Source organism: Coregonus clupeaformis, chromosome 12 (assembly GCF_020615455.1).
Source record: "Coregonus clupeaformis isolate EN_2021a chromosome 12, ASM2061545v1, whole genome shotgun sequence".
Taxonomy (NCBI): domain Eukaryota; kingdom Metazoa; phylum Chordata; class Actinopteri; order Salmoniformes; family Salmonidae; genus Coregonus; species Coregonus clupeaformis.
The window spans coordinates 50,980,506-50,997,261 of NC_059203.1; the positions used below are offsets into that span (position 1 = coordinate 50,980,506).

The following is a 16,756-nucleotide window of genomic DNA, read 5'->3' on the forward strand; positions in this document are numbered from 1 at the left end:
GTAATTGGCAAAACCCAAAAAACACTGCACCTCCTTTACTGTAGTTGGAGTCTGCCAATTACGCACGGCTGAAACGCAGTCAATCTCCATCTCCACCCCTGACGCAGACAACCGGTGTCCCAGGAAGGAGATGGACTCCTGGAAAAACAGACATTTCTCTGCCTTCACATACAGATCATGCTCCAACAGTCTACCCAGCACCCAACGTACCAGGGACACATGCTCGGTACGTGTAGCGGAGTATATCAGAATGTCATCAATATACACCACTACCCCCTGTCCATGCAAATCCCGGAAAATCTCGTCTACAAATGATTGGAAGACTGAAGGAGCATTCATTAGACCGTATGGCATGACGAGGTACTCATAGTGACCCGAGGTGGTACTGAATGCTGTCTTCCACTCATCTCCCTCCCGAATGCGCACCAGGTTGTAAGCGCTCCTGAGATCCAATTTTGTGAAGAAGCGCGCCCCGTGTAATGACTCCGTCATACTAGCAATCAGAGGGAGAGGATAACTGTATTTAATAGTGATCTGATTGAGACCACGGTAATCAATACACGGGCGTAAACCCCCATCCTTCTTCTTCACAAAAAAGAAACTTGAGGACGCAGGAGAAGTGGATGGCCGTATGTATCCCTGTCTCAAGGATTCGGCGACGTATGTCTCCATAGCAGCCGTCTCCTCCTGAGACAGAGGATACACATGGCTGCGAGGGAGCGCAGCGCCAACCTGGAGGTCTATCGCACAATCCCCCTGTCGATGAGGTGGTAATTGAGTCGCCTTCTTCTTACAGAAGGCGCTTGCCAAATCGGCATACTCAGGAGGAATGTGCATTGTGGGCATTTGGTTCGGACTCTCCACCGTCGTTGCCCCTACAGAAACACCTACACACCGCCCCACACACTGATCAGACCATCCCTTGAGAGCCCTCTGTTGCCATGAAATGTTGGGGTCATGAGATATTAACCAGGGAAGTCCCAACACCACTGGAAACGCAGGAGAGTCAATTAAATACAACTGTATAGTCTCCTCATGACCCTTCTGCGTTTTCATCTTCAGTGGCGCTGTGACCTCCCTAATCAATCCCGACCCCAAAGGCCTGCTATCTAGGTTATGGATAGGGAAGGGCACATCAACTGGTAATATAGGTATTCCTAACTTATATGAGAAATGGCGATCGATAAAATTCCCAGCTGCGCCTGAATCGACTAGCGCCTTATGCTGGGAGTAAGAAGAAACTTCTGGAAACATAACTTGGATACACATATGAACAGCAGAGAGCTCTGGGTGAGTTGGGACCTTACTCACCGGGAATGACTCATCAGTGCGCTGCCTGCTGCCTCGAATCCGAGGAGACCCTCCCCAGCACCGAACCGCCGTGTGTCCTCGGCGGCCACAGTTGGTGCAGGGGACAGCCTCCTTCCTGGCCTCCCTACTACCAGCACCCCCGAGCTCCATAGGGCTCGGCTCGGAGGTGCTGGGGGATGGAATGGACGGCCCCAGCGCCGGACGTCCGCGGGTAGCCAACAGGGTATCCAGGCGAATCGACATGTCCACCAGCTGATCGAAGCTTAGGTTGGTGTCCCTGCAGGCCAGCTCTCGACGAACGTCCTCTCTTAAGCTACACCTGTAGTGGTCGATGAGGGCCCTCTCATTCCATCCCGAATTGGCAGCCAGAGTCCTGAAGTCCAGTGCGAATTCCTGCGCGCTCCTCCTCCCCTGTCTGAGATGGAATAGACGCTCACCCGCCGCCTTCCCCTCCGGGGGATGATCGAACACTGCCCTGAAGCGGCGGGTGAACTCCGCATAGTTCACAGTAGCGGCGTCTATCCCTCCCCACTCTGCGTTGGCCCACTCCAGTGCCTTGCCGGACAGACAGGAGATGAAAGCGGACACGCTCTCGTATCCCGAGGGTGCCGGGTGAATGGTTGCCAGGTAGAGTTCCACCTGGAGCAGGAAACCCTGACACCCGGCTGCGGTGCCATCATAAGCCCTCGGGAGCGAGAGCCGAATCCCACTGGACTCCGGATCTGAGACGATAGGAGTAGCCGATGGTGGTGGTATCGTTGGAGGAGGTGTGGGCAAACCTCCTCTCTCCCATCGTCCCAAAGTGTTCATAACGTTATCCATAGCGGCACCAAGATTTTGGAGCATCGCTGCCTGTTGTAGGACGCGCTCCTCGAGTGATCCAGTCGGTGCCGTCGCTCCTGCTGACTCCATGTTAAGGTGTGTGATTCTGTCACGACTGTCGGTGAGATGCGGTAAAAGAAGTCAGGCGCAGGACACAGAACTCTCGGACACGTACTTTAATCTGATAAGGATCCAAAAGAACACAGAAATAACTCCACGCAGGGAGGAAATAACCTGCTCACTAAAATGACAACCGTGAAGGGAAAAACAATCACACACAATGTCCTGATGAGAGACAGGGGTAATATAAGGGAAACAATTAAACATAATGACGAACAGGTGTAAACACTACAGACAAAACTAAACAAACACCGATAACATCGAACGCCGACGCCTGCCCGAGCACGGCAGAATCCGTGACATTGGGCCAAGAAACACGAGCAATGGACTTTAGACCGGTGGAAATTTGTCCTTGGTCTGGAGTCCAAATTTGAGATTTTTGGTTCCAACCGCCGTGTCTTTGTTAGACGCGGTGTGGGTGAATGGATGATCTCTTCATGTGTATTTCCCACCGTAAATCATGGAGGAGGTGTTATGGTGTGTGGGTGCTTTGCTGGTGAGACTGTCTGTGATTTATTTAGAATTCAAGGCACACTTAACCAGCATGGCTACCACAGCATTCTGCAGCGATACGCCATCCCATCTGGTTTGGGCTTAGTGGGACTATCATTTGTTTTTCAACAGGACAATGACCCAACACACCTCCAGGCTGTGTAAGGGCTATTTTACCAAGAAGGAGAGTGATGGAGTGCTGCATCAGATGACCTGGCCTCCACAATCCCTCAACCTCAACCCAATTGAGATGGTTTGGGATGAGTCGGACCGCAGAGTGAAGGAAAAGCAGCCAACATGTGCTCAGCATATGTGGAAACTCCTTCAAGACTGTTGGAAAAGCATTCCAGGTGAAGCTGGTTGAGAGAATCCCAAGAGTGTGCAAAGCTGTCATCAAGGCTGTGACGAGTACTGAGTATACGAAGAGGCAAAACGCAGACGCAGGAATTAACAAGGTCAAGGTTTACTTAACAATGACAAAGAGAAATAACAAAGATAGAGTAAATGACACGAAGCTAAATAATCACACACACAACATCATCCAGGACAGTCCAGGGCTAAATTGGGGTGGTGATGAGATGATGAGGTGCAGGTGCACTGGAGGGGATTAGGGTGCGTTGGGTTTCCATTCTGGTGTACCGAGGTTGTGCGCTCAGACCGGTGGCTCAGTAGACTGGCGAATCAGAGTGCCAGAGGGTAGCAACGGGAGGAGATGTGACGCACTGGAAGGGAGTGAGCCCCGTGGAGGAGTGAACGAGAGAGTTCTGGACATATTCTGCCCAAGGAAGAAACCTCGCCCACTCACTCTGCCGGTCCTGACAGTGGCAAACAAAGAAGCCTCCCCAGCTCCTGGTTCATGCGCTCCACCTGCCCATTCGACTGAGGCCTATACCCGGAAGTGAGGCTGGCCGTGGCCCCGATTTTCTCCAGGAAAGCCTTCCACACTTGGGAGGTGGATTGGGGGCCTAGGTCCGAGACGATGTCCTCCGGAAGTCCATAATGCCGGAAGACCTGTTGGAACAGGACCTCAGCAACCTGGAGAGCAGAAGGAAGACCAGTTAGTGGCAAAAATCAACATATGATTTGGAGAACCGATCTACGACCACCATGACTGTGGTAAAGCTGTCAGAACATGGAAGGTCGGTGACAAAGTCTATGGACAGGTGAGACCAAGGTCGCTGAGGCACTGGGAGAGGAACTAGTTTGCCTGCCGGTGAGTTACGAGGTGTCTTTGTTTGGGCACATATGGAACAGGAGTTGACGTAGCGGGAGACATCAGAAGCCAAGGTGGGCCACCAGTATTTTTGGGCTAGAGAATGCAGTGTGCGCGTATTACCAGAGTGCCCTGCCGTAAGGGTGGTGTGCGCCAAGATCAGCAGGCGGTTCCGGACACTGGTGGGTACATGCGCCCCGGAGGGGCGTTGACAGGCGCTGGGTCCTCCTGAGCCGCCAGGCAGATGTCTTCGTCCACATCCTAAATGACAGGAGCAACGATGAGAGACGAGGGCAGGATCCCCCAGATCCTTCCTTTATTTGGTATGGTGCATCCTGGAGAGTGCTTCAGCCTTCACATTCTTGGATCCTGGGCGGTAGGTTAGAATGAATTGGAAGCGAGTGAGAAATTGGGCCCACCTGGCTTGACGAGAGTTTATCTGTTTCGCTGCCCGTATGTGCTCCAAATTCCGGTGGCCAGTAAGAATCCGGAATGGAGGGACTGCACCCTCCAGCCAGTGTCTCTATTCCTCCAGAGCGAGGACAACCGCCAACAGCTCCCTGTCTCCAACTCCATAGTTCCTCTCTGCGGGGGTAAGGTTTTTAGAGAAAAAGGCACAGGGATACATTTTCTCTGGCTTACCGTGCCGCTGGGAGAGGACCGCACCCACGCCCTTCTCCAATGCGTCCACCTCCAGGATGAAAGGACGAGATGGATCTGGGTGTTTTAGGATGGGTGCTGTGGTGAACCTCTCCTTCAGCCTCTTGAAGGCAGCGTCAGCCTCAGGGTTCCAGGCCAGCTTCTGAGGCCCACCCTTAAGGAGAGAGGTGAGTGGGGCGGCTATGGAGCTGAAGGACCTGATGAAACGCTGGTAGAATTTAGCGAAGCCCAGGAAGCTCTGTAGGCCCTTGATGCTGGTGGGAACTGGCCATGACCTGACGGCGTCCGTCTTCACTCCTTCCATGAACACTCCCTGAGGACTGATCCGGTATCCCAGGAAGGAGATGGCCTGTTGGTGGAATTCGCATTTCTCCCCCTTCACCAACAGGCTGTGTTCCCGGAGGCGGAGTAGGACAGCTCGGATGTCCCTGACGTGCTCCTCGAACGTAGCCGAGTAGATCAGGATATCGTCGATGTACACCACCATCTGTCTACTCAGCATGTCCCGGAACACGTCATTGACGAAGGACTGGAACACAGATGGTGCGTTGGCAAGGCCATAGGGCATGACGCAGTATTCATAGTGGCCTGAGGTAGTGCTGAATGCCGTCTTCCACTCATTTCCTTCCCGGATTTGGATCGGGTTGTAGGCACTCCTCAGGTCCAACTTGGTAAAGTACCGGGCCCCTCGTAACTGCTCGACAGAACCAGAGGGAGGGGGTACCGGTACTTGGTGGTGACTGCATTCAGCCCCCTGTAGTCAATGCATGGTCTCAGTCCTCCGTCTTTTCTGGCCACGAAGAAGAACCTGGCGGAGGCAGGAGAGGTAGAGCGTCTGATGAACCCTGTTTCAGGGTCTCCGCCACATACTTCTCCATGGCCTAAGTCTCTGCCATGGAAAGGGGGTAAATGTTGTCCCTCCAGCAGGTCAATGGCACTGAGGAGGGAGACACGTAGCCTTTAATGAAGAGAAGACATCAGAGAGATCTGCGTACTCACGTGGAATGTTGGGCTGGAGGGCGGACTCCGGACTCTCCACTGACATGGAACAACAAACCACCGGCAGGCAGGTCTTCTGGCATGAAGTGGACCAGGCGGTGGACATCTTGGTGCTCCAATTGATGGTGGGGTTGTGTAGGCTGAGCCAGGACAATCCCAAGACGATCCGGTGAAGGGGTGACGTGACGATGTGGAATGACAGCTCCTCGTGGTGCTCCGGTAGTGTGGGAATGGTGATGGGGAGAGTGACATGCGTAATGGTACCTGATCCAAGGGGTTTATTGTCCAGTGAGGTGACGTGTTGCGGAGATGGCAGTGGCACGGTGTGCAACCCCCATTCAGAGACCAGCTCCCTATCTATAAGGTTTCCGTTGATCCGGAATCTATCATTGCGGTTGAAATGGAAGAGAAGGAATAACCAGTCACCGTTATGGGAACTAAAAACAATGGTTTTGTGATAGGAGCTGACGTAACACTCACGGAGCGGTGACGGGAGTCATACCGCCTAGATAGGGAGCCACCAGGAGATCTGTTGTCCATGGTGGTGTAGGGGGTGCTGCCCACCTCCATGGGTGAGGACTCGGAAGCAGTGCGGCTTCCATAGCTCAGATGGGTTGAGCGTTGAGGCTCCGGGAGGAGTTGGGAATGCCGTCTCTCTCTCAACATGTCGTCAAGACAGATGGACGTGGTGATGAGGGTATCAAGGTCCATCTCGTCGTCCCGACATGCGAGTTCTGTCTTGATGTCCTCCCGTAAGCCTCTCCTGAAAGCCGTACGCAGAGCACGCTCATTCCACCGTGCAAAAGCTCAGAGCGTACTCGGACACGGGCCCCTCTCTCTGTTGTAGATGGAGGAGACACTCACCCCCGTCCATTTCCTTCTTGGGATGATCAAACAACGCCCTGAACTTAGCGAGGAAGGTGTGGTAGGGAAGTGCCACTGCCTCCTCTCCTTCCCAGACTGCCGTGACCCAATCCACCGCCTTTCCTTTAAGTAGCGAAATCACCAGTGCTATCCTGGCTTGGTCAGATGGATATACCCCAGGCTGACGCGTCAGATAAAGGGAAACCTGTAGCAGGAAGCCGCTACATTTACAGTGAGGGAAAAAGTATTTGATCCCCTGCTGATTTTGTTCAACATGGCACCTCATGGCAAAGAACTCTCTGAGGATCTGAAAAAAAGAATTGTTGCTCTACATAAAGATGGCCTGGGCTATAAGAATTTTGCCAAGACCCTGAAACTGAGCTGCAGCACGGTGGCCAAGACCATACAGCGGTTTAACAGGACAGGTTCCACTCAGAACAGGCCTCGACATGGTCGACCAAAGTAGTTGAGTGCACGTGCTCAGCGTCATATCCAGAGGTTGTCTTTGGGAAATAGACGTATGAGTGCTGCCAGCACTGCTGCAGAGGTTGAAGGGGTGGGGGGTCAGCCTGTCAGTGCTCAGACCATACGCCGCTCACTGCATCAAATTGGTCTGCATGGCTGTCGTCCCAGAAGGAAGCCTCTTCTAAAGATGATGCACAAGAAAGCCCGCAAACAGTTTGCTGAAGACAAGCAGACTAAGGGCATGGATTACTGGAACCTTGTCCTGTGGTCTGATGAGACCAAGATAAACCTATTTGGTTCAGATGGTGTCAAGCGTGTGTGGTGGCAACCAGGTGAGGAGTACAAAGACAAGTGTGTCTTGCCTACAGTCAAGCATGGTGGTGGGAGTGTCATGGTCTGGGGCTGCATGAGTGCTGCCGGCACTGGGGAGCTACAGTCCATTGAGGGAACCATGAATGCCAACATGTACTGTGACATACTGAAGCAGAGCATGATCCCCTCCCTTCGGAGACTGGGCCGCAGGGCAGTATTCCAACATGATAACGATCCCAAACACACCTCCAAGACGACCACTGCCTTGCTAAAGAAGCTGAGGGTAAAGGTGATGGACTGGCCAAGCATGTCTCCAGACCTAAACCCTATTGAGCATCTGTGGGGCATCCTCAAACGGAAGGTGGAGGAGTGCAAGGTCTCTAACATCCACCAGCTCCGTGATGTCGTCATGGAGGAGTGGAAGAGGACTCCAGTGGCAACCTGTGAAGCTCTGGTGAACTCCATGCCCAAGAGGGTTAAGGCAGTGCTGGAAAATGATGGTGGCCACACAAAATATTGACACTTTGGGCCCAATTTGGACATTTTCACTTAGGGGTGTACTCACTTTTGTTGCCAGTGGTTTAGACATTAATGGCTGTGTGTTGTGTTATTATGAGGGTACAGCAAATTTACACTGTTATACAAGCTGTACACTCACTCCTTTACATTGTAGCAAAGTGTCATTTCTTCAGTGTTGTCACATGAAAAGATATACTCAAATATTTACAAAAATGTGAGGGGTGTACTCACTTTTGTGAGATACTGTATGAATCAAAAATAATAATTATGAGTGTAGTTTGGCCAAGGAGAAAGCACTGAGCTTTATAGAAGAAAGACAGGATCTTTCCTAGCTAGCCATGATTGGCTGAGATAATGGAGAGGTTGACCATGCTGATGGTTGATCATGCGTTTACATGTAAATTCTTAAAGAGATTGGTGGGTCTATGGTTTAAGAGGGTGTGAATGATCCTGAATGGGCATAAACAAAGAAGAGCTCTAGCACTCAGCAAATTCTTTCAAGGGCATTTTTCTTCTACTTGTCTCCTAAGTGGGATAACATTTCATCAACTTTTAAAGCAGCATAACCTTCCCACGCTTCCTCCGATCACAGTGTATGGAATACCATCTTGGAGCTCTGAATCAGAATTTCTGTGATCTGTCCAAACAAGCCTTTCGTTTTTTATTTTTTTATAATAAACCCCAGTTGGGATGGGGCTGATACATTTACATATTCACATTGTAAGATAATTAACAAGGTATTTACTTACACATTACATGGTAATAAGTGTAAGTTATAGAGGCAATTAAATATAAAAGCCTTCCACTTTTCATTATAGAGTGAACATTCGATTTGATATGTGGGCTTAAACGAAGAGATGACAATTAATCGTGATATATTACCCTGTATTAAAGAAAATGTTAAAAAGCACAGACGCTGCAAACCCTTCTTGATCATAAATATCAAGTGTTCTAGTTATAGCATCATGTCATGTCATAAGATTTCTCTAGAAGGCAACTTTCCCTCACTGCGTTGCACATACTTGAATGAGGAAATTTCCCAAAATACCAACTGCCTCAATAAAGGCGTGCATAATCAACATGTATTTTCTCACATTAACTAATAAAAAGTAAAGAATAAATAAAAAATATGAATACAGTGTTGACACATCAGTCCGTTTAGTTGGTTGAGTGGACTGATTTTTCACCCCAAACTTGTGAGAGGGTAGATGGAGAGTGGGAGAGAGCCTATGCGCACGAGAGAGAAAGAGAGAGCGCGCGCGAGAGAGAGAGAAAGAGCGAGAGAGAGAGATTGCGGAGCCTGACTCCTACGTCCATCATCCACTCTTCTAGTCTTCACAGACATGAGGTAGGTGTGAATATCATCCTGAAGACTGCAAAATGAATCTGTGCTTTCTGTCCAAACCGCAGGTGCCACTAGATGCAGGTGTGGTTTAAAGAAAGACTTCCAAGGTTTTAGTGAATTTCATCAACACGTTTCTGTCGTTCAACGCATCAATATCCATCCCCATCTCGTGTTCCTATATGCTTGTTTCGCTTTCGTACAGAGGTCCTTTGTCAGTGCGTCCTTCAAAATCTGTAGCTTTTCCCCTGAGGAATTATCTTACTGGAGGATCGCGCATTACATTTTTTGGGATCTTTCCTTGTTTGGAGGTAAGTGATATAGAAAGCTGTGATTGAGCACCTGAGTTGTCCCTATTTGTTTTATAATCTGCTGGTCTGTTTTTTTCTACAAATAGGCTAACATGTGGAGTTGATAATGGTTATCAGAATGTTAACCAGCAATACTGTTTTACTTATGCATCAAAATACTGAATTGTATTCATCTAGCGCTAGGCTCAGCATACAGATGTAGGATCATCATTTGAGCCAGTTTGCAAACAGAAGGAAATTAATCCTGCAGCAACAGGAAATGTGAATTAATATGTGGATTATAATTAATGGATAAATTTTTTGTTGAAGCAAATCAAGTCTGACATTTCAATGTGGAAATTACAAACATTAGAATACTTTTTAAAACTCAAATATACTACAAGTTTGAATTTCCTGCTTTGCAGGACAATTCTCAGCAACAAAAGAGTGATCAAATTTAGATCCTACATCTGTATACACTCCCATTTAAATGAGCTATAAAAAAGCAGAGGTATACTGGATAATTTTACAATCGTTCTTCATATTATCCTTAAATCTGATACAGACCTAGCAATATGGAAGATATGCAATTCTGACTCAACAGGTCTCTTTCTATTCTGAAGAGACCACTTCTATTTGTCATAGCTATTAACAGAGCTTACTAAAGAGACTTCACATTATCCTCTCTGTCTTAAACATTCTGTTCAGTGAGCTCTGGAAATGACAGGGAATTTGACAGCCTGCTTAGAGGTCTTGTGGGGGTGGTGTTCTGGCAGAGGGATTCTTGTTATAGTCCTTGCATCCATAGCCCAAGACGCACTCTTAAGGAGCCTACCATTGCTCCTTAAGGTCGAAGGACCTTATATGTTATTTTCAGAGGTAGACTGCCAAATACTCCATCTAAAGGTGAATCGATTCTCAATTGCAATACGGTTCTAGAAACATAAATCCCTTTACATTCATATCACATCAAAATAATTCCACAAATGCAAAATATATTTATTAGGTACACCCATCTAGTACCGGGTCGGACCCCCCTTTGCCTCCAGAACAGCCTGAATTCTTTGGGAAATGGAAACGTTTCTCAATTGGTATCAAGTGACCTAACGTGTGCAAGGAAAACATTCCCCACACCATTACACCACCGCCAACAGCCTTTACTGTTGACACCAGGCAGGATGGGGCCATGGACTGCTTACGCCAAATCCTGACTCTGCCGTCAGCATGATGCAACAGGACCCGGGATTCGTCAGACCAGGCAATGTTTTTCCACTGCTCAATTGTCCAGTGTTGGTGAACGCGTGCCCACTGGAGCTGCTTCTTGTTTTTTGCTGAAAGGAGTGGAACCCGGTGTGGTCGTCTGCTGCAATAGCCCAACCGGGACAAGGACCGACGAGTTGTGCTTTCCGAGATGCCGTTCTGCACACTACTGTTGTACTGCGCCATTATTTGCCTGTTTGTGGCCCGCCTATTAGCTTGCACGATTCTTGCCATTCTCCTTCGACCTCTCATCAACAAGCTGTTTTCGCCTCACTAAACTGGCACTGACTGGATGTTTTTTGTTTGTCGCACCATTCTTAGTAAACACTAGACACTGCCATGCGTGAAAAGCCCAGAAGGGCGGCCGTTTGTGAGATACTGTAACCGGAGCGCCTGGCACCGACAATCATACCACGCTCAAAGTTGCTTAGGTCACTTGTTTTGCCCATTCTAATGTTCAATCGAACAGTAACAGCCTCGATGCCTGTCTGCCTGCTTTAAATAGCAAGCCATGGCCAAGTGTCTGTAGGAGCGAACCATTTTCGTGAACGGGGTGGTGGCCTAATAAACTGGCCAACGAGTGTACACTTACTGTACTCTGTTTTAACCCGCTTCAACACAGTTGCAGATGACAGTATTTTTCAGTGACAACATGGCGGCCAGACCCTGAATAAGGCACAGTGATGCTGAAACGTTGGTGGTTTCTTACCCAATAATTTACTGGGAGTTTATACAGTGAGAGAAAAAAGTATTTGATCCCTTGCTGATTTTGTATGTTTGCCCACTGACAAAGACTTGATCAGTCTATAATTTTAATGGTAGGTTTATTTGAACAGTGAGAGACAGAATAACAACAACAACAAATCCAGAAAAACGCATGTCAAAAATGTTATAAATTGATTTGGAAATAAGTATTTGACCCCTCTGCAAAACATGACTTAGTACTTTGTGGCAAAACCCTTGTTGGCAATCACAGAGGTCAGACGTTTCTTGTAGTTGGCCACCAGGTTTGAACACATCTCAGGAGGGATTTTGTTCCACTCCTCTTTGCAGATCTTCTCCAAGTAATTAAGGTTTCGAGGCTGACGTTTGGCAACTCGAACCTTCAGTTCCCTCCACATATTTTCCTATGGGATTAAGGTCTGGAGACTGGCTTGGCCACTCCAGGACCTTAATGTGCTTCTTCTTGAGCCACTCCTTTGTTGCCTTGGCCATGTGTTTTGGGTCATTGTCATGCTGGAATACCCATCCACAACCCATTTTCAATGCCCTGCCTGAGGGAAGGAGGTTCTCACCCAAGATTTGACGGTACATGGCCCCGTCCATCGTCCCTTTGATGCGGTGAAGTTGTCCTGTCCCCTTAGCAGAAAAACACCCCCAAAACATAATGTTTCCACATCCATGTTTGACGGTGGGGATGGTGTTCTTGGGGTCATAGGCAGCATTCCTCCTCTTCCAAATACGGCGAGTTGAGTTGATGCCAAAGAGCTCGATTTTGGTCTCATCTGACCACAACACTTTCACACAGTTCTCCTCTGAATCATTCAGATGTTCATTGGCAAACTTCAGACGGGCCTGAATATGTGCTTTCTTGAGCAGGGGGACCTTGCGGGCGCTGCAGGATTTCAGTCCTTCACGGCGTAGTGTGTTACCAATTGTTTTCTTGGTGACTATGGTCCCAGCTGCCTTGAGATCATTGACAAGATCCTCCCATGTAGTTCTGGGCAGATTCCTCACCGTTCTCATGATCATTGCAACTCCACAAGGTGAGATCTTGCATGGAGCCCCAGGCCGAGGGAGATTGACAGTTATTTTGTGTTTCTTCCATTTGCGAATAATCGCACCAACTGTTGTCACCTTCTCACCAAGCTGCTTGGCGATGGTCTTGTAGCCCATTCCAGCCTTGTGTAGGTCTACAATCTTGTTCCTGACATCCTTGGAGAGCTCTTTGGTCTTGGCCATGGTGGAGAGTTTGGAATCTGATTGATTGCTTCTGTGGACAGGTGTCTTTTATACAGGTAACAAGCTGAGATTAGGAGCACTCCCTTTAAGAGTGTGCTCCTAATCTCAGCTCGTTACCTGTATAAAAGACACCTGGGAGCCAGAAATCTTTCTGATTGAGAGGGGGTCAAATACTTATTTCCCTCATTAAAATGCAAATCAATTTATAACATTTTTGACATGCGTTTTTCTGAATTTTTTTGTTGTTATTCTGTCTCTCACTGTTCAAATACACCTACCATTAAAATTATATACTGATCATTTCTTTGTCAGTGGGCAAACATACAAAATCAGCAGGGGATCAAATACTTTTTTCCCTCACTGTACATAGAGTGTGCGACTCCCTTTATTTGTTTTGGTAGCTTACAATTTATTCACCGTTAGTCAGCACCTTTACACTAAATAATGTTCTCTTGGTGAGCGCCAGCTCATGCTTTTTATTGGCCTTCTTCCGTTACACACAGGTGTTCGGAGCACGCTAGATAGCTAATTAGCACAGGGGGTCCCTCTGTCTTCCGTCTGTCTTCCGTAAACATGGAGATATGGCCGTGTGGGAACACTAACCCTAACCCCATAAAGGTGTGTATCAATTTAACCTTTAGTTTTTTGGAAGTTATTTCTCACTTACAGTATATGAAAGATAAGGTTCCAAAACCATACCTCAAGCGATGCATGTTAATATTCAGACGTAGTGTCGGGACTCTTAACAAAACTCCTCCGTACAGAAGACACCTTCATCCAATGACTCATATGTGTAATGTAATGGAACTGAAAGTCAAGATCAAGCGCTATTGCATCCATAGCTCCATCTATGAATTCAAGAGTGGCTACATTTCCTTTTACACCACACTAAGTGGTGGGGCTGCTGTTGGGCTGAAAAACAGAGTCAGGATTGTGGCTCCAACAGTCATGAGAACACAGTACAGTAGCATCAGCGAAGTAACCTTTGTTTCATAAAATATATATATATTTTTTTGGAATGCATTAGACTCTTTGGAATGTAATGGAAGGATTTTAATACTATGATTTACTATAGTAGCTTATAGTGCAAACCACCTACAGTGCCTTCAGAAAATATTCATACTATACCCCTTGACTTATTCCACAATCTGTTGTGTTACAGCCTGAATTCAAAATGGATTAAATAGATGTTCTCTCTCACCCATCTACACACAATACCCCAAAATGACAAAGTGAAAACATGTTTTTAGAAATGTTTGCACATTTATTGAAAATGAAATCTAGAAATATAACAGTATTCACACCCCTGTGTCAATACATGTTAGAATCCCCTTTGGCAGTGATTACAGCTGTGAGTCTGTCTGGGTAAGTCTCTAAGTGTCTTTGCATACCTGGATTGTACAATATTTGCCCATTATTATTTTCAAAATTCTTCAAGCTCTGTCAAATTGGTTGTTGAACATTGCTAGACAACCATTTTCAAGTCTTGTCATAGATTTTCAAGCAGAAAAATTGTAACTCGGCCACATAGGAGCGTGCCCTGTCTTCTTGGTAAGCAACTCCAGTGTAGATTTGGCCTTGTGTTTTAGGTTATTGTCCTGCTGAAAGGTTAATTCATCTCCCAGTGTCTGGTGGAAAGCAGTATGAACCAGGTTTTGCCTGTGCTTAGCGCCATTCTGAAAAACTCCCCAGTCCTTAACGATTACAAGCATACCCATAACATGATGCAGCCACCACTATGCTTGAAAATATGGTGTTGTACTCAGTAATGTGTTGTATTGGATTTGCCCCGAACATAACACTTTGCATTCAGGACAAAAAGTGAATTGCTTTGCCACAGTTTTTGTAGTATTACTTTAGTGCCTTCTTGCAAACAGGATGTTTTGGAATATTTGTATTCTGTACATGCTTCCTTTTTTTCACTCTGTCAAGTGGGTTACTATTATTGACTAACTACAGTGTTGTTTATCCATCCTCAGTTTTCTCCTATCACAGCCATTCAACTCTGTAACTGTAACTATAACTTCACCATGCTCAAAAGGATATTCAATATCTGCTTTTTAAATTTGTATCCATCTATCAGTAGGCACACTTCTTTGCGAGGCATTGGAAAACCTCCCTGGTCTTTGTGGTTGAATCTGTGTTTGAAATTCACTGTTCGACTGAGGGACCTTACAGATAATTGTATGTGTGGGGTACAGAGATGAGGTAGTCATTCAACAATCATGTTAAACACTATTATTATTGAGTCTATGCAACTTATTATGTGACTTGTTAAGCACATTTTACTCATTAAGTTATATAAGCTTGCCATAACAAAGGGGTTGAATACTTATTGACACAAGATATTTCAGTTTTTCAATTTTAATTAATTTGTAACAAATTAGAAAAACATTATTCCATTTTGATATTATGGGGTACTGTGTGTAGGCAAGTGACAAACAATCTAAATGTATTGCCTTTTAAATTCAGGCTGTAACACAACAAAATGTGGAAAAAGTCAAGGGGTGTGAATACTTTCTGAAGGCACTGTACCATGCAACCACCTTATCATGGAAATGTTTTATTCATGAGTTGTTACTGATTGTGTGTTTTGTCTGTTTCTCTGCTCAAGATGGCAGATAATTTTAAGGCAAGCCGGAAGCCCGAGTGAGTCGCCATGGCAGCAGGAGTGGCTGCATGGCTTCCCTTTGCCCGGGCAGCAGCTATTGGCTGGATGCCCGTGGCCAACTGCCCCATGCCCGTCGCTCCTAGAGACCACAGAAAGAGACATGACGAGCTGATCATCCTGAACGTGAGTGGACGACGCTTCCAGACCTGGAGGACCACACTGGACCGCTACCCAGACACCCTGCTGGGCAGCTCTGAGAAACAGTTTTTTTACGATGAGGAGACCAAGGAGTATTTCTTCGACCGGGACCCAGACTCCTTCCGCAGCATTCTCAACTTCTACCGGACGGGCAAGTTACACTATCCTCGCTACGAGTGCATCTCGGCCTACGATGAAGAGCTAACCTTCTTCGGCATCATCCCGGAGATCATCGGCGACTGCTGCTACGAAGAGTACAAGGACCGGAAGCGGGAGAATGCAGAGCGTCTCCAGGACGACCAGGATGACAACAAGGACTGCAAGCTGCCCAACATGACATACAGAGAGACCATGTGGAGGGCCTTTGAGAACCCTCACACCTCCACCATGGCCCTGGTGTTCTACTACGTCACCGGCTTCTTCATCGCCATCTCAGTCCTCACCAACGTGATAGAGACGGTGCCTTGCGGTGCCACGCCTTCCCAGAAGGACATGCCGTGTGGCGAGCGCTATACCATCGCCTTCTTCTGCATGGACACAGCCTGCGTCCTCATCTTCACCGTGGAGTACCTCATGAGACTGTTTGCCGCACCCAGCCGCTACCAATTTATGCGCAGTGTGATGAGCATCATCGATGTGGTGGCCATCTTTCCCTACTACATCGGCCTGGTGATGACAGACAACGAGGACGTGAGCGGGGCCTTCGTCACGCTTCGAGTGTTCCGTGTGTTCCGCATCTTCAAGTTCTCCCGCCACTCGCAGGGCCTCAGGATCCTGGGGTACACGCTGAAGAGCTGCGCCTCCGAGCTGGGCTTCCTCCTCTTCTCCCTCACCATGGCCATCATCATCTTCGCCACTGTCATGTTCTACGCAGAAAAGGGGTCGTCGTCGACCAAGTTCACCAGCATTCCAGCCTCCTTCTGGTACACCATTGTTACAATGACCACGTTGGGGTAAGTCCTCCTATTTCCCTCTTTATCTCTCTCCCTGTCTCACTTTCTTTCTCTTTCTTGCTCGTGTTCTCTTCCTCGCTTTTTATCTTTCTCCCAATCTCTTTCTGTCTCTCTCGCTCTTTCTCCCTCTCATTCTCTCAACAGTTTTGGTTCTCTCCCTCCACTTGTGTGGTTCATAAAAATAAGTGTCTTCTGCATTGGAATGATGCATGCTGTCCCCAAGAGATCTCAAGAGAGTTCACAAATGTAACCTTCAAATCAGGAGCTCTCACTTGGCATCATCAAATCACAAATACTGACTAATGTTGGGAGTTTTGGCATTCTAAATGTAAAGAAGTCAACCATCCAAGGTTGAATCCAAAT

At 47.5% G+C, this 16,756-nt stretch overlaps 1 protein-coding gene across 1 annotated transcript; it reads left to right on the top strand.

Moving 5' to 3' along the window:
* Positions 1–9,125: 9,125 nt before the first annotated feature.
* On the top strand, positions 9,126–16,397 carry LOC121578493 (potassium voltage-gated channel subfamily D member 3-like). Its single transcript, XM_041892856.1, has 2 exons — positions 9,126–9,430; positions 15,246–16,397. The coding sequence occupies exon 2, from the start codon at positions 15,291–15,293 to the stop codon at positions 16,395–16,397; it is 1,107 nt and encodes a 368-aa protein (XP_041748790.1). The 5' UTR covers positions 9,126–9,430; positions 15,246–15,290.
* Positions 16,398–16,756: the final 359 nt, after the last annotated feature.

What these genes read in the sequence shown, in the direction of transcription:
- LOC121578493 (XM_041892856.1), top strand. Translation starts at nt 15,291, where the DNA reads ATGGCAGCAGGAGTGGCTGCATGGCTTCCCTTTGCCCGGGCAGCAGCT.